At 45.7% G+C, this 27945-nt stretch overlaps 1 protein-coding gene across 2 annotated transcripts; it reads left to right on the top strand.

The window, feature by feature from the left end:
- ZNF398 (zinc finger protein 398) lies at positions 1-27945 on the top strand. Of its 2 annotated transcripts, none has more exons than XM_032401376.1 (6): positions 1-1179; positions 4819-5214; positions 12593-12719; positions 13274-13387; positions 22420-22533; positions 23834-27945. In XM_032401376.1, exons 1-6 carry the CDS (start codon positions 958-960, stop codon positions 24985-24987), a joined length of 2127 nt encoding a protein of 708 aa, XP_032257267.1. In that variant the 5' UTR covers positions 1-957; the 3' UTR covers positions 24988-27945. The 2 variants fall into 2 exon arrangements, with proteins under 2 accessions (XP_032257267.1, XP_032257268.1); XM_032401377.1 differs by lacking the exon at positions 1-1179 and adding an exon at positions 1498-1602.

Raw genomic sequence — 27945 nt, 5'->3', positions numbered from 1 at the left:
ACAACCATCTTAAATCTGCTTGTGAAAATATGCATCTTCTTGAAAGTACAGAAAACTTCAGTCGGTGAAATTGTTTCACTGGAATCCTGTCATCGCCCAAGAAATTATCAGGGTCAAGAATTAAAAAGGAACAAACTCTTTACCATAATAATTGCCTATTAGAGGAAGAAACACAATAAATTGGTGGCAGTATTACCATATTATGCTGACAGAAGTAGCCTTGCTACTCCATGAAGCTCAGTTGAAAGTATCTTATTAAGTAATGTAAATGTCCCTATTTATTGTCCATAAGAGCATCCAGCAGTCGCCAGAGCTGAGAAATTACTGTTCTTGACCTTATAAGGTCAAACATTAACATTTTAACTACTACGTTTTTAATGATAAAATCAAAAATGAATTTCCTTTCCAAGAAAGTTCGTGTTTTATCTTTTCTTTCTACAAGTTCACTCTGTTACGGTGACATTCTCATTTAGAGAATAGCAATTTTTAACTATCAAACATTCACCATTTGACCAAAATATATTTCCCGGCAGACTTCAAACTACAGATATAGCTAGTCTAAAAATAGCTTGCGCGCTCCAGAGCAGGTGCCCCAACAGGGTGGTTCTCACACTTTTGTGATTTGTTACTTTGACGGTTATGGACATTGATTTGATTCATTTGTAGAAATACAGGTTTGGGAGGATCTTCATGCTGAGCATGTTTGAAATGAGGACTGAGCTAGAAACTCAGGGTCATGTGGTTATCGTAACCGTAACACACACTCTGTCAACACGAAACACACAAGCCCCATAGATAACGCCTGGCTCTCCCCTGTCCATTAGTATAGACCCAGCAAACTACAACCTTGATAATCCGAGAGGTAAAGACGACTATAGATTTCAGTTTGGGTCCTAACACGGGCCACGTGAGACGCGAGCCGCTTCATCTTGTTCGCCACATTTGCTGTTTCTGCAAATGACGAATGTCTCTCCATCACAGATTTGTGCCACTCGTTGTAACGCACCGGCCCGCTCGCACCCCGCCCATTGCCGCCTTTCCAAGCTGGGCTGCCCTCCCGCCGGAGCGCCTCCCTTCGGGCGGTGCCCGCTCACTGGGCCTTCAGGAAGAAAGCGCTCCCCAGAAAGAGCCCCGATTCGGGGCTGGGCCCTGAGCTCTTCTCTGTTAAAGCCTCCGGGGGTAAGGAGAAAACAACCCTCGGGCGCCGCACAACCACCGCCGGGGCGGAAGTGGCCGCCGGGGCCGGCAGGGGGCGCGCTGCGCGGGCGGTGCGGGCCTGCGGCGCGTCTAGGCCGAAGCCGTTCCCAGGGTGCGCTCGGTGCCCACAAAGCGCCAGCTGAGGGGCCGCTGCGGGCCGAGCGCCGCTGAGCCTGCCCGCCACCCAGCTTCACCCGCCGGCCGCCGTGCCTCCGCTGAGTCCCCGCGCCCCAAGCAGCCGCGCGAGCCCGGGCAGGGAAGGCAGGGCCGGGCGGGCGCCGCCTGCGGAGAGGCCAGGGGCCGGCCTGCGTGGGACCGCGCGGCGGCGGCGGCGGCAGCGACTCCGGCGACTCCGGGCCGGGCCGGACACAGCGCAGGGCCATGGCCGAGGCGGCCCCGGCTCCGGTAAGGGCGGCCCGCGCGCCGAGCGCTGCGAGCCCGGGACGGTGTGGCGCCCAGGGCTCTGCGCCGCGGACCCGAGGGAGGGGAGCGGGACGGGACGCCCGGCCTGTCAGGCGCCGGGCGCTCCCGGGGTCCCGCTGGCGGGGAGGGGCCTGAGGCGCCGGGTGGGACGCCGACGCCGAGCTCAGGGCCGGGAGGGCGCGTCCCCTCCCCCATCGCGAAGTCCCCGCGCCTCGGGTGCGAGGCCCAGGGCTCCCCCTTCCCATTTGGACGTTTGTGGCGGAGAGCGCCTCTTCCGCTAATGAAAGAGGAATGAGTGGAGAGGGGCTCCTCCCGCTTGGTGTCAGCCCCCTGCCGCCCGCCAGACCTAGGGCAGTTCGCTCGGTTTGGGTTTTGCATCCGCGGCTCTCGGCTCCGGGAGCCGTCCGCACAAAATCACCTTCGGTGCAGTCCACCTGAGCCTCGCACAGCCGCAGATGCGGCGGTGACGGTAACGGCGAGGCGGGAGGAGGGACTGCGTGAGCCCAGGGATCCCCAGGGCCCGGTATCTGACAGTGCCCGCCGCGCAGGGGGCCCTCGGTCAGGACTGCTGAAGGACGGACTGGCGCGGGTTCCGAGGATGGGATAAGCTTGTGTGTGTTTATTCATTCCGCGGGTGTTTACCGCAGGCCCGCGGCGTGCCAAGCCCTCTCCCAGTTGCTATAGCTGCAGAGATGACCAAGAGAGTCCCTGCGCACGAGAGCCACGTAGGACCAATGGGGACGGGTCCAGTAACAGGATTGAAACATGCTTTGGGTTTGTCAGCGAAGAAGCCTTTGGTCACCCCAAGGAGAGCCGTTTTATGGGTCAGGGGCCAGAATGGGCAATTGAGGAGTGCTGGAAAGTGAGAAGGGAAGGAAAAGAGGGAACAGTAGCAGTGGGGTGGGCAGTAGGGCAGAGGGGAATGCTGTCTCTATCCTGGGACCTATTTTCCTTTTTCCGAGTTTGTTTTTTTTAATGTGGTAGAGGTGATCCTGTCTCTAATGCCAATCCTATCTAAGAAATATTATGGAAACTACAAGTTGAACTTTAAATTTTCTAGTAGTCACATTCAAAAAGTAACAAATCGATGAAATTAATTTTAATATATTTTATTTAACCCAATGCATACAAAATATTTCAGTGCATAACCAATATTAAGAACTTTTTTTTTTTAAAGATTTTATTTATTTATTTGAGAGAGAGAATGAGATAGAGAGAGCATGAGAGGGGGGAGGGTCAGAGGGAGAAGCAGACTCCCCGCTGAGCAGGGAGCCTGATGCGGGACTTGATCCCGGGACTCTAGGATCATGACCTGAGCCGAAGGCAGTCGCTTAACCAACTGAGCCACCCAGGCACCCCAATGTTAAGAACTTAATGAAGTTGTACATTTTTTCCCCCATACTGAGTGTGCAAAATCTGGTGTGTATTTTATACTTATGGCACATCCCAATCAAAATAACCACATTTTAAGTGCTCAGTAGCCGTATGTGGCTACCATATTGAATAGTGCAGGTCTTTCTTACAGAGAAGAACCAGGAGAGACTGAAATACCATAAAAAAGAGAAAAGAACAATGTCCCTAAAAATGTGGAAGGAGTTGACATTCAGAGCCTAAGTGGAGAGATTAGTTTTAAATAGGATCAAACTTTTTGCTGTGGGAAGGGAGAAAGCATGGGTTAAGCTACTGATGAGTTTGAAGTGGCAAGGGGTGTGGAAAAAAAGGAGAAAGTTGAGAGAGTTTCAGTCTCATTACTCTAATTTTTTTTCTCAAAGTAGGAGGCCATGTTGTCCCCTGAGATTGCGGGGGCCTGCAGTGGACAGGAGTCTTAGTGCTCCACGCATGCTCCTGGCACCAGCACCAGCAATATCAGCATCAAAATGCAGAATCGCAATTTTCCTCCCAAACCTACTGAATCGAAGTCTGCATTTCAGCAAGATCTCCAGATGATTCTTATGCACATTACTTTGAGAAGCGCTGTACTAAAAGTTTAAGGAGTGTGCTGGGGGTTTGTAGTGGCCACTTTATGGAATGGGAAGAGAAGCACTGGGTGGGGGGGGGGGGGACACCAGGCAGCACTGAGTTCCTGCTTTGCTTAGAAACCATTGGTGTGTGGTGACACCAGTTTTCCCTGTTGTGTGACTTCCTTTAGTAGGGTTTACCAGCTTGCTTATAGGAAGAGAGGAAGAACAATTAGACAGATTCAAAGCTGGAGCCGGTGAGGCAGAGAGACAGAAGGGGGTTGAAGGTGGTTGAAATGATCAACTGAGGAAGAAAACAAAGCCTGGAACAGGCTAGTAAGCCAGGAGCAAAAGGCATGGTGGGCATGGTGAGGGGTTTAGTAGGATTGAAGAGCAAGTATAGCGGATGAGCTGGAGAGATGAGAGGTTGTGGCCAGGGAGGGCATTATCAGATTCATGGAGTTGGAAGGCTTTGTAGAGGTCATTCTGGTCCAACCTCCTATTTGTTGTCAGAATTTTTTTTAATACACTTTTTGTTTCGCAGCATTTTCAGTGACGAGGCAGCCTGTTATTTTCTTGGAGAGATCTAGTTTCAAAAATTATTTATATAGGCCAGGGATTGCCTGCCTGAAAATTCCATGTTGGTTCTAGTTCTGCCCTCTGAAGTAAACGCAGTATAATATTAAACAAGTCTGTTCTGCCTTCTGTTTCATAGCCATCAAATATTTGACAGTAGCCATCATGTTTTCTCCATACTCAACATTCTCAGCTTTAATTAACTATTACTGAATGGTGTGGTGGTGGTTTGTAAGCAGGGTGGTGGACGGGGCCAGAGCATATGTCATTAAAGGGTTTATCAGAGGGCAGTGAGTTCAGTGAAACCTGGAAAGATCTGATGCACTTTAGGCCTTTTCCAGAAATAGAGGGTACAGCAGCAACCTGAGCCCCTGGACAGTTGGCTCTAGGGCCTAGCATCCCAGGGAATATGCCAGGTTGGTTCTCTATCCAGTTTCACTCATTCACTGTCTTACTTAATTCATCTCTGAACCACCAAAGCAATTTCTCTTGGCTTTTGATGCTGATGAGCTCCACAAAGATGAAGCTTATGCAGGCAGTATGAAAACTATATTTAGAGTCGTCTCAGCTGGTTAACCAGTTAACCAGTCCTGCTTTGATTTTAGTTTGGATTAGGTCTCCTTCCAACACTCAATGTCTTGTCTCATCTCTCCACTGCATATAGACTTCTGAATGGGACTCTGAATGCCTTACATCCCTGCAGCCCCTTCCTCTTCCCGCGCCCCCAGCAGCAAATGAGGCGCACCTGCAGACCGCAGCCATCTCCTTGTGGACCGTGGTGGCAGCCGTGCAGGCGATAGAGAGAAAGGTGGAGGTCCACAGCCGGCGACTCCTACACCTAGAAGGACGGACGGGGACAGCAGAGAAGAAGCTAGCCAGCTGTGAAAAGACAGTGGCTGATCTTGGGAACCAGCTAGAGGGCAAGTGGGCCGTGCTGGGGACCCTGCTGCAGGAGTACGGGCTGCTGCAGAGGCGACTGGAGAACTTGGAGAACCTGCTGAGGAACAGGAACTTCTGGATCCTGCGGCTGCCCCCGGGCATTAAAGGAGATCTCCCAAAGGTAATGCCCTCCCTTCTGGCTGGAAAGTGGTGCCACTAGTCCTTAGATGAGGAGGAAGGGATAGTGTTGGCCAATCAGGCTAAAGGAAAGATGAAGGTATTTTTTTGTTTATCCATTTGGGAAGCATTTCATGTTCAATTTAGCGATGATTTGAAGTGTCAAACTTAAGAATGGAAAACTCCAGTTCAAAGTTGACTACCTGGCAGATAGATTTTTTTCTCTTATGCTTTTTCCTATCCTTTGCCTCTGAGTCACTTTTTTCTTTGTTAACCTGCTTGCTTCAATCTTGGTGTGGAAACTAAATTAAATATCATTTAAATCAGCCTGTTTGAATCTTTTGGTAGTTCTGGAGAAAAAGAGGAGGACAAGGGAAGAGCTGTAGAGTAAAGGGTTAATAGAAGGGTTTGGGGCTCTGTAGATCCAGGATTGACATGTTCCTGTCCCTCAGCATCCTTTACAGAAGTGTGCTGTGGTGCTAGGGACCAGCTCTGCTGCAGGGAGTAGCCCATGAACCAAAAGAAGATAAACATCCTTCCTAAGCTATGGAATACAGCCTTGAGACATCTAGTTTCCTTGGGCACATACTGTTTGCTCCATATCTATATCCTGAAGGCACAGCATTGAACAATTCATACAAGCTTCCCTGGAGCTTAAATTTTAGTGGAGAAAGAAAGATAATAAATATAAACATACAAAATATTTCACGTAAGTGCGTAGATAAAAATAAAAGTGCTATTTGGTGATTTATTTTAGATGGGATTTCAGAGAAGCTATCATAAAGGCGCTAATATTTAGGCTGAGACTGAATGACAGGAAGGACCCAGCTGTGAGAAGATCTGAGGAAGAGCTTTCTAGGCGGAGAGAATGCCCAGTGCAAAGTCCTGAAGACACAAACAAACATGCAGCACTCAGGGCAAGGGGAAAGGCCCATTAGCTGGTGTGCAGTGAAGAGATAGGCATATGCCTGGAGAAGTGGGTAGGGGGCAGGTCATTCAGGGCAGTGTTTTTCAGCCCTGACTTTTTACATTTTGGTGGACATCAGAGCTAGAGATTCTGACTTAGTGGGTCCCAGATGGGGTCTAAACATTAATAATTCTTTTTTTTTTTTTTAAGATTTTATTTATTTCAGAGAGAGCATGCAAGCATGAGGCGGGGGTGGCGGGGGTGAGGGAAAAGCAGACTCCCCGCTGATCAGGGAGCCCGATGCAGGGCTTGATCCCGGAACTCTGTGATCATGAACTGAGCTGAAGGCAGACGCTTAACTGACAGCCACCCAGGCGCCCCAACGTTAATAATTCTTACAGCTCCATAGTGGAGTCTGATATGCAATTGGGACTGTGAGTCACTGATATAGGGGTCTGGAGACCAAGGTAAGGAATTGGTTTTATCTTGGGTGTAATGGAAAGAAATGGAAGGTTTTAAGCAGAGGAGTTCTATCTCGTTTATATTTTGAACGAATCGCTTTGGCTGCTTTGTGGAGGACTGGTCCAGGTGGTAAGAACAGAAGCAGGGAGAACCAGTAGGCAGCTGTAATGGTGGGAGGGATGAGAGTGGCTTGGGTGAGGGTAGCAGTGGAGGAGACGGACAGTGGACAGATTCAGGACGTTGGGTGGAATTGATGGGTAGGAGTCACTGATGGGAATTAGGGAATGAGGAACGAAGAACAATGATCATTGTAAATTTACTGTATGATAACACACTTAGAACAATTGGTTATTTTCATAAGAACCCTAAGGGCGCCAGGGTGGCTTAGTCGGTTAAGCGGCTGCCTTCAGCTCAGGTCATGATCCCAGGGGCCTAGGATCGAGCCCCACGTTGGGCTGCTTTTCCCTGTCCTCTGCCTGCCACTCCCCCTGCTTGTGTTCTCTCTCTCTCTGCCAAATAAATAAATAAATAAAATCTTTAAAATAAACTTAAAAAAAAAAAAAGAACCCTAACTCGCTCAAGATCATATAGTTTGGAAATACAAATAATAGAGTGGTATCATAACCCAGTTGGCTCCAGAGCATATGCTCTTACCCACCTTAGGTTTACTGACTGTTAGGCTTTTGGCTTGAAGAACCAGATGGATGGTGGTGGCATTTACTGAGATAGGGAATGTCTTGAGGAGTGGGAAGGAATGAGGACTTCTCTTTTGGCAGTATTAGGTTTGAGATGCCCGTGACACATTTAGGAGAGATGTTAAGTGGTCTCTGCAGCTCAAAGATGAGAAGTATCTGGCAGTCACTGGTGCACAGATCATATTGTAAGTCATGAGACTGGAAGTCATTGCCTCAGGAGAGAAAGTAGAGAAGCAGGAGGAAGAGTCCAAGGATCATGCTCCAGGAGCAGGCAGGGCCAGCAAAGGAGGCTGAAAAGGAGTGGCCAGTGAGGTGGGAACAAGATGGGAAAGTATGTGGGGTCAGAGGACAAGGAGAAAAGGCATTGAAGGAGAGAGTTGTCGTTCGGGTTGCATGTTACTGAGAGGTCTGGAAAGATGAGGACAGAGTATGATTTGGCAACACAGACCCAGCCGGTGACCTTGCCCAGAGTTCTCTTGGCCCCATGCATGTGTGTCCGGGGGTGGGGTGGGGGATAGAAATCTGAAAGGGGGCAGGTTGAAGAGTGAGTGGGAAGAGAGAACAGTGACCGACTTCTCTGTCCAGGATCACAGGGAGGGACATTAGTCCACATCTGACAGAGAACCTTCCCCAGTATGTTTCACTTGTGTGTCTGCAGCCTCTCCCGGAGTTCTGTGGGATAATTTAGACTTAATATTTGCCATAAGATTAGCAGAAAAGGTAAATTAAAGTGTGTATCCATTATCTTACCTGGATAAATGGATAACATTTAAATTCTTGGGGTGCATTTAAACTCCTGGGGTGCCTGGGTGGTACACGACTCAGTTTTGGCCCAGGTCATGCACCATCCAGGCGCCCCAGGAGTTTAAATGTCCCTCTGCCCCTCCCTCCCCAAATAAATAAATTCTTAAAAAAAAAAAGTAAATTCTCCATCTTAAACTCCAAAATCATATATAAAATGTGATTTTTCTTAAAGATTTCTTCTTGAAATTAGAATATACTGAAGATTTACTAGCTTTAAATATGGGAAGTAAATTTGTGACTTTGTTGAAAATGCTCTTATTCTGTCCTTACTTTTGAGGGCCAAGTTCAGAATAATTTTCCCACAGTTTTCTTATTAGTTGCAATTTTTAAAATTGTGGTAAAATTGGGGCACCTGGGTGGCTCAGTTGGTTAAGCGTCTGCCTTCGGCTCAGGTCATGATCCCGGGGTCCTGGGATCCAGTCCCACATCAGGCTCCCTGCTTAGTGGGGAGTCTGCTTCTCCCTCTCCCTCTGCCCCTCCCCCCACTCATGCATGCTCTCTCTCTCTCTCAAATAAATAAAATCTTTTTAAAAAACCCTTTTAAACAGATTCACATGGTGGCAGAGAAAACAGGCCAGCTTCCTAAAGTTAACCTATTAATCAGTCAAATCCTTCACTTATGAATATATAACCTAGCATTACTCAGTATTAAAAAAAAATTACAGCACCAGGATGAACAAACACTACAAACTAGAAGAAAGTACTACAAACTACAATCCTGGAAGAAAAAAAACACAAACAGTGAACTAACAGACAAACCTCTAATACATATTCCCAGAGAAATTCAGATATTGCATCCATTTGAAAAAATTCCGGCTGCTTCAAAAAAGGAGCTAGAAATAAATATTCTTGAAAATTAAATTGTTAAAATAAAAATGAGAAAGGCTGGAAAGAAAGGTCAGGGAACTCTAAAAAGGTGAATAACAAGAAGGGAAAGTTAGAGACAAAGATGATCCATCTTTCCAGCAAGAAAAGGAGAAGTGGGGATGAAATATAAAAATAGAATTATGGAAGAAAAGGTCCCAGAGCTGGAAAGACACCCATTTTCTGACTGAAAGCTCATACCAAGGTTCTGACACAAATATTAAAAGACCTACCTCAGACACAACCTCAACACCTTTTAGAAAAACAAGTACAAATGGAAGATGAAAACTTCCAGAAAGAAGAAAATAGACTTCTTACAAATGGATTTGGTATTTCTTTGGAATACCGAAATATTAATTTGGAATTGAGTTGGCCCTAAGGTTTTCATCAATGGCATTTGATGTTACGAGACAAAGGACGAATGCCCTTAAAGTTCTGAGAGAAACGGAATATTATTCAGCCTTAAAAAGGAAATGCTGACACACTCTTAACATGGGTGAACCTGGAAGGTGTTATGCTGAGTGAAATAAGCCAGTCACGAGAGGACAAAGATTTCACTTATATGAGGTCCCCAGAATAGTCAAATTTACAGAGACAGAAAGCAGAATGGTGGGTGCCAGGGGCTGGGGCAGGAGGGCTGGGGTGAGTGTTTCATGGGGATAGAGTTTCAATTTGGGATGTTCTGGAGATGGACAGTGGTGATGGTCACACAGTAATGTGAATGGACTTCATGCCGCTAAACTGTATTAAACATAGCTAAAATGGGGCGCCTGGGTGGCTCAGTCAGTTAAGCGTCTGCCTTCAGCTCAGGTCATGATCCCAGGGTCCTGGGATCGAGTCCCGCATCGGGCTCCCTGCTCAGCGGGAGGTCTGCTTCTCCCTCTCCCACTCCCCCTGCTTGTGTTCCCTCTCTCGCTGTCTCTTTCTCTGTCAAATAAATAAATAAAAAATCTTAAAAAAAAAGATTTAAAAAAACATAGCTAAAATGGTAAATTTTATGTTGTATTTATTTTACCACAATTTTTAAAAAATATTTATTTGAGAGACAGAGAGCAGGAGCGGGGGGGGGGGGGTTAGGGAGAGGGAGAAGCAGGCTCCCTGCTGAGCAAGGAGCCTGACATGGGGCTCGATCCCAGGACCCTGAGATCACGACCTGCGTCGAACCCAGACCTGAGCCACCCAGGCGCCCCCATGTGAGTCTGTTTAGCCAAAAGATCTTTCCTTTACAGGAGAGAGCTGTCTCCACTGATGCTAGATCTAGGTGGGCTTCACTTTGAGGTGCTGTGGCAAGGAGCAAATAGGGAGTGCAGGGGCCACCCAGAGGCCAGGAGTAAGGCAGTGCTGTGTTGTCAACACCCAGTACCCTGGGACCGCATGCCGTCTCCAGGGAGGCTGTTCCATTTCCTTAGAGGTGATGTCTTCGGTGTCAGCTTTGGGGTCAATGCTTGCTGCTGCTTAGTCGCTCTGCCAGGCCTGCTGAAAGGACCGTGGAGGGCCTGCTGTTCCGAAGACAGACCTTCAGACTGCAGTCTATAATCACTTTTATTCCTACTCCGTGTCTCTGCCAGCTTTGAGCTTGGAATTCTCTGGATTCCTCAACTGTAGTCCCTCCTGTGCGTGGTCGCAGAGCTGCAGCTTCCTCACGCACCCTGGGCCCCAGCGCATGCCCGTCCTCTGTGTCTCACTGAGAAGCTCATCAAAAACTCTGGTCCTGGGCGCCTGGGTGGCTCAGTCGTTAAGCGTCTGCCTTCGGCTCAGGTCATGATCCCAGGGTCTTGGGATCGAGCCCCACATCGGGCTCCCAGCTCGGCGGGAGGCCTGCTTCTCCCTCTCCCACCCCCCGATTGTGTTCCTTCTCTCGCTCTCTCTCTCTCTGTCAAATAAATAAATAAAACCTTTAAAAAAGAAAAGAAAATATGCTATTGAGTATCTACATTTGTCCCCACCCTGGCTTTAGATGCTGAGCAAAGTGTAAAATGAATAATCATAGTTCTAGTCCCTAAGAACAAAATTTCTAGTTGGAGGCAAAAAATTCCAGAAATGAAGCAATTGGAAAATAAAGCCAGTTACCTCATAGTCTTGTATAGACCTTTGTTTCTCAATGGCTGTGTTAAGTTTATGAAGATGAGTATGTATTTTTTTTTTTAAGATTTTATTTAAGAGAGTGAGAACAAGCAGGGGGAGCAGCATAGGGAGAGGGAGAAGCAGGCTCCCTATGAGCAAGGAGCCTGATGTGGGACTCGATCCCAGGACCCTGGGATCATGACCTGAGCCAAAGGCAGACACTTAACTGACTGAGCCACCCAGGTGCCCCGAGTATGAATTTTTTAATTTTGGGAAAAAGAGTGTGTGTGTGTGTGTGTAGTAGTTACCAAGAGTCTTTCTTGTTCTCTGATTTTTCTTTTTTCATAGCATCCTGTTTTATTTTATGGGTGGTGTTATATCTCTTAAATCTTTGTGGGGATACTAATTAGAGAGGAGTTGGTGGTGGTATGGTTTTGTTTTTTAAATTATGTTGCCTAGGTATTTTTGTTCTTTACACATTTTCCTCCCTCATATTATTTTATTTATTTTTTAAAATATTTTATTTATTTGTCAGAGAGAGAGAGCCCAAGCAGGGGGAGCAGTAGGCAGAGGGAGAAGCAGGCTTCCCGCTGAGCAAGGAGCCCAATGCAAGACTCGATCCCAGGACCCTGGGATCATGACCTGAGCCGAAGGCAGACGTTTAACCAACTGAGCCACCCAGGCATCCCTCCTCCCTCATTTCAGTCTTTATTGTTCATGTGGCAGTCTTTTCTAACTGGTCATTGAGACTTAGTGCTTAGCTCTTATTTAAGAGTTTAACTATAGAAAGCTGTCAGTGATAGGAGGTTGAGTTGGCCTTATGATGATGAGCAGCTGAACACCAGAATGAGGAGAGCGTTATACTAGGTGATAGTGTCCATACTAGGTACCTGGGGAGGCAACTCTTGTATTTCTTTACAGAAGAACCTTCTAGTTTTTACCCAGGAGAAAGTACCTAGCTTTAGACAAAACTATGCTGGAGGGTCGGGGGATTCTGTTCTGCATATGACCATTCTCTACACGAAGCCTGAATTCCAACTAGGCCACCTTCGGAATTCTCCTCCAAAAGTACTCTCCAGTCTTCTGTGCTTACATGTTTTCCTGTTCCCATCAAGCCTGTCTGTCTTTTAGGACTAGCCAGAGCCCCACCTCTTCTAGACTCATCCCAGCCCCATTATAGCTTGGTATCCAAAATTTCTGGTCCATGTCTTTAATTTGAATATAATTATGTGCTTATTTTGGGCAGAAACCATTTTTTTTATAATCTTGATAATTGGGTAAGCCTTGTACTTAGTGGATATTCAGAATATGTTGTATTATGTGAATTAAATACTGCTTGGCATTGGTGCCTATCTATGAGGAACTGTTTACAAGTAATATCCTCCAACTCCCAAAACTTGGAACCCTAAAGTTTATTACCGTTCTCCCTGAAAACATCTTCAACTCCTGGAGCTTGGATCTGTGCCTTAAGTTTTTCCTCTGTCCTTCCAGCAACTCACAGTTTTTTGTGACAAGTAGGTGCTCAGATAAACGGAATGACTGAATTGCAGCAGGAGGGACTAACCCCAGTGTGATTATAATTTCAGGTGCCTGTGACATTTGATGATATCTCCATCTACTTTTCCACTCCAGAGTGGGAAAAATTAGAAGAATGGCAAAAGGAACTTTACAAGAATATCATGAAGGGCAACTACGAGTCTCTCATCTCCATGGGTGAGGCCACGCTGTCACCTTTTGAATGAGGTGACCGCAGCACTAAGGGGACTTTGTACAGGCCCTTGTCCTCCAGCAGTTCTCATTTTCACTCTGTCCTCACACACTTGACATTCTGATCGCAAACCAAAGATTTCCAGTTTGCCCTTGCTAAATGGAAAATCATAATCTCTCCTTCTGCCAATTTGCAGGACGGAGAATGCAGCTCAGAGTTCTGGCTGGGCCGGCAGGGTGGTTTCCATGGGCGTCCTTCACCTTGAAACGGCCTTGTTCTCCACCTTGAGGCACACTGTCCCTGTCCCTCAGTGAAAGTAGCAGGCGAGCAGTGCTAACGAGGCATGTGTGCCTTCCCACACGTTACCTCTCCTCTTACATGCTTTCCGAAGAGATAGCGTCCATACAGGAGGTGAATAGATAGGGCCGAGTGGTAGAGATTCTGAAAGGAATCCTCTGGGACCATGGACCTCAAAGCCTATAGCTCAGCCTTAATGGCAGTTCGTTGTCATCCTCATTGATCTCTTGGTCATCCCCCCTTTCCCTTCTTCCTCTCCTAGATTATGCCATGAATCAACCTGATGTCTTATCTCAGATTCAGCCGGAAGGAGAACATAATACAGAGGAGCAGGCAGGACCAGAGGAAAGTGAGATTCCCACAGACCCCAGTGAAGGTAAGTAGCAGAAGAGATTATCCATTCCTTGTCTCCCTTTCCTGGTCAGAGACAGTGGCTCAGAACTGAGTAAGCAGGGCTTAGGGCTTCCAGAGCCTCTCCATGCTGAAGCAGCTAGGAGAGAGTACTTAGAGATTACTGGTCCTTTGCCTTCTTCCGTCATTACCACGAATCTGAGGCTGTTAATGGTATTCCATGACAAAGTTCTGAGACTTAATTATTTAACAAAATAAACATATCCTTAGATGGCAGGGGAAGCAATTATGCTCATATGAGGAGAAGTGGCTTCAGTGAGTGTACACCTGATTGTTCAGAAGTGCTGGGGGTGGGCTGGGAGTCCACACGGTCCCTCGGAGACGCACTGAACCAGCAGAGGATGTCCACCTGGGCCAAGCGGATTTTGCCTGGTTTGGGAGCCAGCCAGCATTAATGAACTCTCCCTTGTTTATCTGGTTGGTAGCTGCTTCATATTGTGTGGGAAAGACTGCTCACCCAAGTCCAGTTGAATTTTCTCTGAAGTCCCACCTCTGCTCTCAGAAAAAGCTCATCATTTTGTTCTTTGCTGGATAGAAAGCTCCCAGAAAGTTCATCCTTCAGACATCTCTATTAGATGAACTTTTCTTACAACCTACCCCCTCTCCCATACACTGTTATTTTTTTCTAACATTTTATTATGAAAATTTCCAAACAGAAAAGTTGAAATAATTTTACAGTGAACACCTAGATACCTACTACCTGGATTCTACCACTAATATTTTACTCCATTAGCACGTATTTATCCATCTCTGCATCCCTGTCAATCCATCCTCTTTTCATTGTATTTCCAAATCAATAAAGACATTAATACATTTCCCCATTAATAGTTCAGTATGAATATCATTAACCTAGAGTTCACTATTTTTTTCTTTTGAGGTAAATTTTACATACAATGAACCTTTCAGATCTTAACATTCTTAACATTCTGACTTTGGAGGAATGCATGTATCTGCCACACATTTTTTTTTTTAAGATTTTTTAAAATTTATTTATTTGAAAGAGAGCACAAGCAGGGGGAGCGGCGGAGGGAGAGGGAGAAGCACCCCCACACATATTATTTTTTAAGAATGTGTGGGTGAGGGGCGCCTCAGTCAGTTAAGTGTCTGCCTTCGGCTCAGGTCATGATCCCAGGGTCCTGGGATTGAGCCCCACATCGGGCTCCCTGCTCAGTGCGGAGTCTGCTTCTTCCTCTCCCTCTGCCTGCTGCTCCCCTTGCTTATGCTCTCTTTCTCTGTCTAACGAATAAATAAAATTTAAAAAAAAAGAATCTATGGGTGATTGTATTAAGCAATGTAACAGATTGAATTTGATTAACTTTATATCAGGGATATAAATAATAAATCTGAAATCATATCAAAAAGTTGGGTGACTTGATTACAGTAATTATTGGAAATTACTCCTTAGGGGCGCCTGCGTGGCTCAGTCAGTTAAGTGTCTGCCTTCGGCTCAGGTCATGATCTCAGGGTCCTGGGATCAAGTCCTGCATCAGGCTCGCTGCTTGGCAGGAAGCCTGCTTCTCCCTCTCCCATTCCCCCTGTTTATGTTCCCTCTCTTGCTGTCTCTCTCTCTCTCTCAAATAAATAAATAAAATCTTTAAAAAAAAAAAAAGGAAATTACTCCTTAGTTTACATTATTAGTTATCTGACATAGTTTTCAGCTAGTATAAATCAGTGTGTCATTTTATTTTTGGGGACAAATGGCAGAGATGTAAGTAACTTGGTTTTGTAATAGTATATGAAAGTTTCATTTCGCTGCCATCTTGTCAGTTCATTTTTACCATGGTTTTTAAGACTCCATTTGTGGGTGGTCAACCAAATATGTTAATACATGTTTACATAAAATTAAAACAAGCAGGGGCACCTGGGTGGCTTGTCGTTAAGTGTCTGCCTTCCACTCAGGTCATGATCCCGGGGTCCTGGGATCCAGTCCCGCATCGGGCTCCCCGCTCGGCGGGAGGCCTGCTTCTCCCTCTCCCACTCCCCCTGCTTGTGTTCCCTCTCTTACATTCTCTCTGTCAAATAAATAAAATAAAATCTTTAAAAATAAATAAAAATAAAGATTTTATTTATTTGAGAGAGAGTGAGCAGGGGGAGGAGCAGAGGGAGAGGGACAAGCAGACTTTGTTCTGAGAAAGAAGCCCAGTGCAGGGCTCAATCCCATGACTCCAAGATCACCACCTGAGCCAAAATCAAGAGTCAGATGCTTAAGTGACTGAGCCACCCAGGCAACCCTATTTTTTTTTTTTAAAGATTTATTTATTTATTTGAGAGCGAGAGAACGCATGTGTGAGTGCGGGGGCAGGGGTAGAGGGAGGGGGAGAGAATCTCAAGCAGACTCCCCACTGAGCGTGGAGCCTGACAAGGGCTCCATCTCATGACCCTGAAATCATGACCTGAGCTGAAATCAAGCGTCAGACACTTAACAGATTGTGCTACCCAGGTGCCTCAGTACTGGTTTTCCTTAAAAATATGCTCCAGGGGCACCTGGGTGGCTCAGTCGGTTGTGTCTGACTTCGGCTTAGGTTATGATCTCGGGGTCCTGGGATCGAGCCCCAAGTTGGGCTCTGTGCTCAGCAGGAAACCTGCTTCTCCCTCTTTCTCTGCCCCTCCCCCCGTTCATGCTCCTTCTCTCTCTCTCAAATAAATAAATCTTCAAAAAAAAAAATATATATATATATATATACATGCTCTAGGCTGTGTTGGTCCCCAGTGCAACCCCCAGGTTCGGTCCTTTACTAGGAGGACACACAGGATTCAGCATAAAGTCATGTTTAGGGTTAAGGTTTATTACAGCAAAAGGACACAGAGCAAACCAGCAGAGATAAAAAGCGCACAGGGCAAAGTCTGGAGGGGACCGGGGGCAACCTTCCAGAGTCCTCTTGCAGTAGAGTCTCACAGGACACATGCTGTTCCTCCAGCAGTGAGTTGTGACAACATGTGCAGAGTGTTGTCTCCCAGAGAAACTCATTAGAGAATCAGCATCCAGGGCTTTCACTGTGAGCTGGTCATGTAGGCATCCTCTGCCTCACACATACCAAAATTCTAGACTCCCGGAAAGAAGACAAATGTTCAGCATCAACTACACTACACAAACAATTTAGGCCTGGTGAAGCACTCCTAACATTGAGGGGAAGTTTTCTATCAGCATAGGGATGTAAACCTTGCAGGCAGGCCCTTCTGAGGATAGGCAGCCAGATTTTCTTTCTCCTAACACACGAAAAATCCTGATTCCTTTCAGTGGAGAATAGTAATAAACTGTCTGCTTATTAGGGCTCATAACAGATTTTTTTTTTTAAGATTTTATTTATTTATTTGAGACAGAGAGAGAGCACGAGCAGGGGGAGGAGCAGAGAGAGAGGGAGAAGCAGGCTCCCCGCTGAGCAGAGAGTCCGATGCAGTACTCGATCCCAGGACCCTGAGATCATGACCCGAGCCAAAGGCAGACGCTTCACCGACTGAGCCACCCAGGCACCCTGGGCTCATAACAGATTGTTCCACACAAATATGAGGCAGGGGTACTAATTCTAGGCCACTTTAGTGATGTAACTAATAAAATGTCTTTTTGATAGATTATTCTCCATTTACAGTTTTGTTTTTTTTTTTAAATAATTTCTAGGGGCGCTTGGGTGGCTCAGTCATTAAGCATCTGCCTTCGGCTAAGGTCATGATCCCAGGGTCCTGGGATCGAGCCCCGCGTCGGGCTCCCTGCTCAGCGGGGGAAGCCTGCTTCTCCCTCTCCCACTCCCCCTGCTTGTGTTCCCTCTCTCGCTGTCTCTCTCTCTCTGTCAAATAGATAAATAGAATCTTTTTTTTTTTTTTTAAAGATTTATTTATTTATTTGAGAGAGCGAGAATGAGAGAGAGTACATGAGGGGGGGAGGGTCAGAGGGAGAAGCAGGCTCCTCGCTGAGCAGGGAGCCTGATGCGGGACTCGATCCCGGGACTCCAGGATCATGACCTGAGCCGAAGGCAGCCGCTTAACCAACTGAGCCACCCAGGCACCCCTAGATAAATAGAATCTTAAAAAAAAATAATAATAGGAAAGAAAAAAGGCAAGACACAAAATTAAAAAAAAAAAAAAGTAGTTTCTATATGCAAAGAATCAAATTTTTTTTTTTTTTTGCTTTTCAGCAAGCAGCTTCTCTAAAACATCGTAGTTTTAAAAATCAATTTTCACATACTGTGTAATTTGTTGTTAGACTCATGTGTTTATGTTGGAATATTGATATAATTTTAGAAACCTTAATTTCCTAAAATACATTTGGATTTTATCCATATTTCTTATAACATAAAGCCCATAATTTATTATCATATTTCATTCTGCAGCTTTAGAAGACCTGTGCATTATAATTAAATATATAGGTAGAATGGGTAGAATGGATTTGAGGATAGTAATGGTACCATGTGACACCCCTTTCCTTTTATGTCCAAATATCTTGGAATTAATTTTACATTCTGTCTCTATCCCCATCATCTGAATCCGATGAAGGGAAAGAAAAATTATTATATCTCCCTAGGGAATAGTCATTGATGCCTACTGTCTTAGATAAAATTGCATACAATTAGTGGAGAATAGTAGTGAATGGGAGAACACAAAAAAATATAATCTTGAGATTTTCTGGGATTCTTTAACTATATCACCAGGGCCTCATGCAGACCAGCTGTGTGTGGGGCCACTATTTGGTCACTTATAGTTTGAATATTGAACTACCAAGTTTTTAGAATTCTTTGGAGAAAAACTTGACCCAGGAAGTTCAAATGGAATAATTACTGAAAGTCCATTATCTTTGTCTTTCTTCTGGTTCAGAAGCCATGAACTCACGCCAAGATTGTAGAATGACCTGGAAGTAAAGCAAATTCATTTCTAAATCTTGCAATTGTGGGGAGACTTCGGGGTCATTGTTTCATGTGCATTTCCATGATCCCCTATCTGCGTCTGTTCACTCTGGTCCAGCAAGGCCATCTTTTCCTAAACAAAGCCAGTGATTAAGGCATATCCCAATATGATAATCCTTTTATTTTAGTTTATCCTATTTGAGAACAAGAATCATCCTGGGGATGACAAAACTTTGAGGTTTTAACTTACTACACAAATACTTACCACATTCACCTGGCAATGTTTTAGTCCCACACCTGTTTCACAGAAAATTTCAAAAGAAAGTTTTTATATTTTTACCATTGGTTGTTTCATGTGTTAAGTATTGTTTGTTGTCTGCTTAAAAAGTCCAATCTCAGCACCATTTTAACTCGGTTTATACCTTTGTACATATCCCAGAACCTCAAGGTTCCAGCTTCTTTTCAGACAGCATGGGTCCTTACCTGTTTAAAACATACACAGGGCGCCTGGGTGGCTCAGTTGGTTAAGCGACTGCCTTCGGCTCAGGTCATGATCCTGGAGTCCCTGGATCGAGTCCCGCATCGGGCTCCCTGCTCAGCAGGGAGCCTGCTTCTCCCTCTGACCCTCCCCCCTCTCATGTGCTCTCTCTCTCTCTCATTCTCTCTGTCTCAAATAAATAAATAAAATCTTAAAAAAAAAAAAAAAAAATACACAGACACACACACACAAAATCAGATTTCCTCATAGTTAAAATGACATTCAACCAGTGTAGACATTAAATTTTTATATTTTATTGTCATCAGCTTTTCTATTTTTTTTTTTTTTAAGATTTTTATTTATTTTAGAGAGAAAGCTCGAGCAGGGGAAGGGGCAGAGGGAGAAAATCTCAAGCAGACTCCCTGCTGAGTGCAGAGACCTACGCAAGGCTTGATCTCATGACCCTGAGGTCATGACCTGAGCCAAAATCAAGAGTCAGCCGCCTAACTGAATGAGCCACCCAGGCGCCCCTCAGCTTTTCTATTTTTAACTTCCTCTCAAATCTAGAACCTCAGCATTTTTCCATTTCCTCCTATCTGATTAGTATTCAGTTTTTCTCTATTCTCTGGCTTTCTCCAAAGCCTGCTGCTGGTAGGAACCCATGATTTTACTTTCGTTCTATGTTTCCGTAAGTATCCACTGTTGGGGTTCCTTAGGCCTGTGAGGGATGTGCTTTGAAAGCTGTTGTGGTCGCCTGGCCAGCAGTTGCCATATTCTGTCCCCATGCAGGTGTCTATCAGGCCATCACAGTATTCAAGTTCTCTTGTTCCTTTCATTTCACTTCCAAAAGGTCCTCACGCTATACTCCCACCACTCCCACCAAATTACAGTAGACACTACAGTATGCTGTGCATCCTATGATGTAGTGCCAAGCCCCAATTATTTAATCAAATCAGTATTTCCTTAGCTGTACTGATCTAGTGAAGTGACCAGAGGAACTTTTAGCATCATTATTCAACAGGAAGGGTTAGCTTCCTGGGATTTCCCAAGTTCAGTGAAGATATACTTAGCCAGTGGGTTCTAATAACAACAGCCATTTACATTTCTGGAGAACTGGGTTGTTTTTTTTAACCACTCCAAAGCTTTTATGGTTGGCTGCTGACTAATGTAACAAAAGATTGGAAAGAATCCAAATACCCATCAATAGGGCACTCTTGAATAAACAATGGTACCGCTACATAGTACAGCTATAAAAAGGAATGAGAAAGATCTCTATACTGCTATACACATGCCCAGAATATATTGTCAAGAAACTGGGATACAGAATAGTTTGATTAGTATGCCATATAAAGAAGAAAAACATGAAGATGTATATATATTTGCTTCTATTTTTACAAAGAAACAATGGAAAATTGAAACAAAAACCAGTAAGAATGGCTACCTATACAAGGAGAGATAGATTTGAGATGGAAACTAGTCCTCTCTGAATGTATCTTATTTTATAGTTTTGATTTCGGAACCTTATAAATATTTTACAAAATTTAAAAAACAAAAATTTTTAAAAATCAGGCACAGGCTGAAATGATTACTGTATGATATATATGTAACATAAATACATAGAATAGATTTCTTCCAACTGACTAAAACAATATTTTAACTATATATCCCTAGAGGGATAGATCCTGAAGACTAAAAGTATCACAAAATAATCTTAAATTGAGTTCATATTTTTGTTTATAATATTGGTATTACTTTGACACAAGTATTCAGATAAAGCAAAGATTATGTTAACGTCATCAGGAACCAAAATTTTCAGGGTTAGGGAGAAAAGATACAAGTATAAAATCAAAGGACTTAATTAAAACCCTGTAATCTTAAATATGAATCATATATATTAATATAAACTCATGACACTTTTTCTAAAAGATATGTATTTTAATAGCTCTGTCCATGGAAAGGAGCTAGAAGCAACAACACCCTATGAGCAGTTAGCATCCTTATCATCCAGATTGCATTCTCTAAATTCCATTTCTCAGATCAGTGATTGTGTGCATGGAGCAGGAAATGTACAGGATGAACCTGGGATAGTCTGTCACCCCAGAAATGAAGGAAACTACATGTTTGATGATGTGAAAAGACAGAGCTGCTCTGAAGAGGCTCCTGCTGGCCAAAGAAGGGACAATTTGAGCAATGGACTGAAACTCATCAGATAGATAACATTCTATGAGTTCATAATGCTAAACCAAAAAAAAAAAAAAGTCATTTGAATGACATTTGGAGGTTTCTAGAGCACTAACTCATTCAGAAAATTAATGAAGAGAATCAATTATGCATTTTAAAAGTCTCATAGTTTTAATGAATAGAAAGTTCCTCCTCTGGATATCTGCGAGAAGACCCTCTTCCTCAAACCCAGTCTGTCCCCTCCTGCTTTTCTCTTTATATATGTGTGAGTATAAAATCTGGGAGAAAAGAAAGAAAAGGCTGGACTATGTTTAGTACATTTCATCCTGTAGTTTAAAGTCAGGAGTTGGTAAGGCAACCTGCCGCATGTGCCCAAACCTGTGTCTCCCCAGTCTCACCGCACAACCTGCCAGTCTTTCGGGCCTCAGTCTTGTCAAACCTGCTATTTCTGCTTTGGGCACACCTTTAGATTTCAGTGGTCTCTAACTGATTTAAAAGGCATTGGGCAAAAACATTGAGTTCTGCCTATCTGCTACACATAAAACCAGAACCTGCGTACAATTTGAACTTACTCTCCGCACCTTGTCAGCTTACCAGCTTGTCCTCTTAGGTCAAAAAAAGGCTACCTAGGCCTTGGCTGGGATAGCTCGCACAGCTGTTTCTGCACTGACCAAATGAGCCATGTTATGTGCAAAGCCTTGAGAGGCTGTTCTTTTTTCTTTCCAAAAGAACCACCCCCCCCCCCCCCCCCCCCCGCCAGGCCTGAGGGACTCACAAAGACTGCTATCCCCTCTCCTGGGGGGTTCAGGAAACAATGAGCTATATCATTTAATAGGCAGAAGTAATATGATCTTTTAGAGCCCAGAATTGGGAACCTGAAAAGTATGTTTCTAAGGAGTCAGATCTGTGTTTAAAAGGACCTGACTTTGTAATTCTGGGAATGTCTTTGTTTTTTAATTAACATCTCAGAAAAACTTTTTTGGTCAATCTTGGTTTCTTCTGCTTTTTTCCTGCTATATTTTAAAGCAGGCCTTTGATAATATGGCGTTTCATCATAAATACTTCCTTACTGGCAATGTATTTAACCTCTGAAATGGAGAAAATAATCCCTCTCTGCTGAAATGGAGAAAAGAGTCCCTGCTTCATTATTTCATAAACAAAGCTGTGAGAGAAAGTAAAAACATTTTGGAAGCGAGAGTGCTAACAAAATGAAAGGCACCGATAATTCTAGATGCATGTCAGGGCATCCTCTCCAAAATAAAAACTGATTTGTTTTAAAATGAAAACAATCACTGACGTTGATTATATCATGTAAAAATACATTAAATCTGGCTTCATTTTGAACTGGTTCTCAGATGTATGCCTTTTTTTTAAAGGCTGGTTCAGTTTTGGTTTTGTAATCAGAGATAAATATTTGGGCAAGACAGTGTTCAACAAGCCAACGTGATCATTTTCTCTTTCTGAGTCGAGCCCTGAAGGCCATTCTCTTTTTCCCCCAAATAGAGCCTGGCATTTCAACATCAGATATTCTGTCTTGGATCAAACAAGAGGAAGAGCCCCAGGTTGGGGCCCCACAGGAGACCAAGGAGAGCGACATGCACAAGGGCGCCTATGCTGGTGAGTGAGGAATCAGAGATGCCCACACCCAGCCTCCGCTTAGGCCAGAACCAACAGAGGAAGCCGAGGACAGGAGGGGGTTATGGAGGCAAGGAAGTGGAAGAAGAATGGGGAAAGGGGGGAAAAGACAGGCTCACATAAGTTAGAGATGAAAATGAAATCAAACTAAGATATATTTTAAGTGAGAAAACACTCTCTTTTAAGTATAAAGACAAAGTAGGTTTGTTAGAGGACGAAAAACAAGTGCACACAGAGGGACCAAAGGTATGAGAATGGGGAAAGACAGAAGAACATTGGAGGATCATTTAGAAAAGGATAGAACAAAAATGGGAGGAGACTAGCCATAGTGACAAGAGTGTCCTTGGAGAGGCACAAATGTCGACCAAGAGCTCTCCCTCAGGACAGTGATGGCAGAAGAAGCAAACAGCTTCTTTCCAAGATCCTTAGCACCATCTATATTTTGCCATCTGAATTGTAGAAGAGAACCTCAAGGCCAGAAGGAAGCCAGTCATTTATATTACTTAATGCAACCTATTTTTAAATATCTTCTATTCCCTATGTTCTTTTAGACTCTAGGAAACAGAAATAAAAAATAGCCGTTTCTGCTCCTCGGGATATTTATATCGGGCACACACACATCAGTACTGGGCGTGCCTACTGTTAAGTCTCCAGGGTGAGTGGGACGGATGACTTCTATAAAAGAAATGAGGAGTTTGGAGAACATACGTCAGTTTTAGTTTGGGTGTCTAGATAAGGCCCACAGCAGGCTGTGAAGCCAGAATTGGGCCCTGCAAGATTGGTGTGACAAGGTTGGGCATACTTTGGGAAGATGGGAAGAAAGGGATGCAGGCTACAAAAGGGAGGGCAGACTGAGCAGAGAGCAGAGGCAGAAACAGGGACTCAATTTTCAGGGAAAGTACGGAGAGCTAACAGGAAGGATTTATCTGGCAGACTGAAGGGGAGTAGGAGTGGGTGAATGCGTAATTTTAGGCCTTGTCACAAAAGGCAACAGAATCAAAGTCCTGGAGCAGAGGAGAAACCGAATGAAAGGAGAGCTGGCAAAGGTGGATGCCGGGGTTTCTCCTTTTCCGAGCAGGGAGCATTGAAGAGGCGCAGCGGCGAGCCCTCTGATGATTTGCCGCAGGGACTATACATGCCTTGATGATTATCTCAGACCTCCACTGAGCTTCCTATCTGAGCCAATTAAGAGCTCCGTGCAGTCTGCTGGAGCTGGGTAGGATTACCGGCAGTTGCCACGAGACAGCTGTTGACAGGTGTGACTCTGAGTCCTTTCTTTCAGATGAAGAGCTTGTCATCAAAGCCGAAAGCCTCGCCAGAGCCTCTTTGTGCCCAGAGGTTCCAGTCACCTTCTCTTCTCCACCACCAGCGGCAAAGGATACTTTTTCAGATGTGGCTTTCAAAAGCCAGCCGTCCGCATCCATGGCGCCTTTTGGACGTCCAGCCACTGAGCTGGCCGAAGCCTCTGAGGGCCAAGTGACTTTTACTCAGTTGGGTAGCTACCCCCTGCCGCCTCCAGCCGGGGAGCAGATATTCTCCTGCCACCACTGTGGCAAGAGCCTCAGCCAAGACATGTTGCTGACCCACCAGTGTAGCCACACGGGTGAGCCCCCCTTGTCCTGTGCCCAGTGCCCGAAGCACTTTCCCCAGCAGGCCGAGCTCAGCGGCAGCTCCCAGCCGCATGCTAGCGAGACACCCCCCACCTGCCCACACTGCGCCAGAACTTTCACGCACCCGTCAAGACTCACCTACCACCTGCGGGTCCACAACAGCACCGAGCGCCCCTTCCCCTGCCCCGACTGCCCCAAGCGCTTCGCCGACCAGGCCCGACTCACCAGCCACCGGCGGGCGCACGCGAGCGAGAGGCCCTTCCGCTGCGCGCAGTGCGGCCGCAGCTTCAGCCTGAAAATCAGCCTCCTGCTCCACCAGCGGGGGCACGCGCAGGAGCGGCCTTTCTCCTGCCCCCAGTGCGGCATTGACTTCAACGGCCACTCGGCCCTGATTCGCCACCAGATGATCCACACGGGCGAGCGCCCGTACCCGTGCACGGACTGCAGTAAGAGCTTCATGCGCAAGGAGCACCTGCTCAACCACCGGCGGCTGCACACGGGCGAGCGGCCGTTCAGCTGCGCGCACTGCGGCAAGAGCTTCATCCGCAAGCACCACCTCATGAAGCACCAGCGCATCCACACGGGCGAGCGGCCCTACCCCTGCGCCTACTGCGGCCGAAGCTTCCGCTACAAGCAGACGCTCAAGGACCACCTGCGGTCGGGCCACAGTGGGGGCTGCGGGGGCGACGGTGACCCAGCCGGACAGCCGCCTGACCCCCCGGGGCCCCTCCTCTCTGGGCTCGAGACCTCTGGCCTCGCCGTTAACACCGAAGGGCTAGAGACCAGTCAGTGGTATGGGGAAGGGAGCGGAGGGGGGGTTTTGTAAACCTCGCTCCTTTCCTGGTTATCTATGTTCTCCGGTTACCTATGCCCGCGAGCCCCTCCACCCCCCTGCAGTAATCGCTAGGTGGCCCGGCGATGAATTTGGGATCTTAGACCCTTGACTAGAGACATTGCTGGAATTTTGGAACTTCATAACATCACAAGAACACGACATTTTGAAACCCAGAAAGACCTGGAAGGAAGCCCAGCATCCCGATCTTTACAAAAGTATTACCTGAGCAGAAGTTATATAAGAAGGTTGCAGAGAGGTTGGAAAGCAAGATTTGGCCCCTGTTACTCCATCACAGGGTGATAAGTTGATCATGATTGTGGCTCTAGGTGGGGACAGGTGCATGGGAAGAGCCTCCAGAACTCGAAGCCCGTCACGAGGCATGAACCTCATTAATTCCCTGATGGTAAGATGGTTGTTAGAAGAGAGTGCTGGAGCCTCGGGCCATGGTACTGCTTCTCCCTGGCACGAGCTAAGGTCTGCCCCTGTGCTCATGCACTGCCTCTCCCGGAATGGTAACTCAAGACTGCCTTCCTAGGTTTCCTAGATTAATTCTTCTAATCCATTTTGGTTAATATTGGGGGAGCAAGAAGTTTGACTTTAAAAGCTTCTTAAGGAGAACAGTTCTTTGAATAGTTTGATTTGCAGAATTCAGGCTCTTACTGGCATTTAAACTGCTAGGAACGTTTGCCGAGGTCCTGGTTAAAAAAGTGGGAGCAGTGTTCTCAGCACTAGCTTTAAAATCTAGAGAGCCCAGAGAAATTTCAGAACAGCCTAAGATTTGTGCCTGAACCATGTTTCTTAGAAGGAGTCATTTACATCAAATTTTTCCGTATTTCCAAGCTAATAAGCTGATTTTTCCGTTCCTGGTGTCTCATATTCTTGACAGTCCTCAGCAGAATAGATCACAGCACTTTCCGGAAGTGTTATGGAGCTTCAGAAAGTGCCAGTGGATCTCAGGTTTCATTTCCTCAGTTGTGAGATGATGGTGCTGTAATGCAGCTTTCTTGAGCCATCAGAGTGTATGTTCACCCCTTCTGACTCTCCCCAGTGGCAATGGGCAGAGTGAGGAACTCTAGATCCCTGAGCGCTGAGCACCACATACAGACAAGGACAGCCTCTTGCTGCTTGTTCTGCTTTTAGGGACCTTGGCTACCATGTGTTCTTTTGTCGGGGACATTCGGTCAGAGGAGAGTATGAGTGTGGTCCTACTCCTCAGTGGCTTTGCAGTTAGACATAACTCCCTTTCCCTTTAGAAATTGCAAATTTTCATCTGCAAAATGAGGCTGGTGAAAGGAAAAAAGTGAGCCTCTAGAAATTTAAAAAAAAAAAAATCATAAAACTTGTGACACATTTCTTCTGCCAGAATTCTCTATCTCTGGCTTCTATCCAGGCAAAGCCACATAAGACCCCTAAATCAGAGCAGAGACATTTCTTGTTGAAACTTGATGGAACTCGATTTGTGTTACTCTTGCTGGGAGCCTGAGGTGGGAAACAAAGACAGCCCTAAGTCTTGGGCAGTAAAGCTGTTTATTCCTATACTCTGTTTCCCCTGAATCTTTCCAAGATGCCTGGAAACAAGGTCTGCAAGTACTTAGAACACTTTCTTGATGAAATGATAACAGAGAGACCCATTTTTTCCTTATCACCTAGCCCAACCTTCACCCAGCCTAGCTCTGCCTAAACACACTAGGAAAGTGTTACCCCAGCTAGCTTTGCTCCTGGGAAGGCTCTGTCTGAACATGCTCTTTAGAATGATTGCATTTATGAAACATCTGCTCTGTGACATTCACAATACCAGGGGTCATGGGAGACCTAAGAAATGGGTGTGAGACGTAGTCTGCTGCCGTAATTTATAGTCTGAAGGCGATGAAAAAATCCCAGTATAGAACAAACCAAGACAACTGACGAACAGAACCCTGGCACGTTGGGATTAAGAGCTTTCTAGCTAGAATCTGGACCCGTACCACGCGTAAACGGGGGGGTTCTGGGGCTCCCAAAGCCAGGGTTCCAGCTTCACTGCTGACCCACTAGGAACTTGGTGTGAGACCCAGCTCTGGTTTGCACCTTGGTCTCCTAATTAAGAGGGAGAAGAATCAAAGTACTATCTTTAGGTGGTGAGCTCCCTTTTCTGGAGGCATTTAAGCATTTGCCAGGGTGTGCTTGAAAGGGATTCCTAACATGAGGTGTGATGTTGGTCTAGATAACATCAGAAATTCTTTTTTTTTAAGTCAAAGATTTAATGAGGACACAGAGCTTATTAATGAAAGAGACCTGTGGGTTAAAAGGCTGCAGATGGAGCCCACAGTCCTTTCTGCAAGGAACTGTAGCCAGCAGGGGCCCAAACTTTGTCAGGCTGTGAACACGGTTCAAATACCAATGAGGCCAGAGCCACGAAGCTCAGTGAAAGGGAATGGGCAGGGCCATGCCAGAAAGATGCAAGTAGGTGTTCTCCTAATCCTCAGCCCCATACACACCAGGGGGTTTCAGCTGTGCATTCTGGCCTCCTTTCCCGGCACCCATCCTCTACCATGTAGAACTCCAGGCCAGCTCTAGAGTTTGTTTGCTTAAGATTCAAGGGTGGATACATAAAATGCGCTCAGTGGAAAAGTTAAGTCGAACCGGGAAGGTTTCAGCGTGTGGAGAAACTTGGTCCATCGAAGGCTCCTGAGAGAAACCATGCATTTAACTGCAGTTGAAGTACCTGAGGATTGGTTGTCAGGACAAGGCAGGAAAGAGGAGAACCCAGGAATGTGCCCTTCATCAGTCTGCCCCTGGGCTAAGAAGTCTGTCACACACAAATAGGCCTATCTCCTCGGAGTAGACCCAGATGTGGACTGTAACCAGATTCACTCTTTGCTTACTAAGTTTTTCATTGTCACCATTAGATGAGCCTCTGTTTCAGCCACAGATGTGAAAATAAATGAAGTTGATTGCTTATCTAGAAAGTGA

This window comes from Phoca vitulina, unplaced genomic scaffold (assembly GCF_004348235.1).
Source record: "Phoca vitulina isolate PV1807 unplaced genomic scaffold, GSC_HSeal_1.0 scaffold4, whole genome shotgun sequence".
Lineage (NCBI taxonomy): Eukaryota > Metazoa > Chordata > Mammalia > Carnivora > Phocidae > Phoca > Phoca vitulina.
This window is presented reverse-complemented; position numbering and strand designations above follow the sequence as displayed.

Coding starts and splice junctions, on each gene's coding strand:
- ZNF398 (XM_032401376.1), top strand. CDS start 958: ATGACGAATGTCTCTCCATCACAGATTTGTGCCACTCGTTGTAACGCA. Junction 5,215..12,592: donor TTAAAGGAGATCTCCCAAAG/GTAATGCCCTCC, acceptor TTATAATTTCAG/GTGCCTGTGACATTTGATGA. Junction 22,534..23,833: donor GCACAAGGGCGCCTATGCTG/GTGAGTGAGGAA, acceptor CCTTTCTTTCAG/ATGAAGAGCTTGTCATCAAA.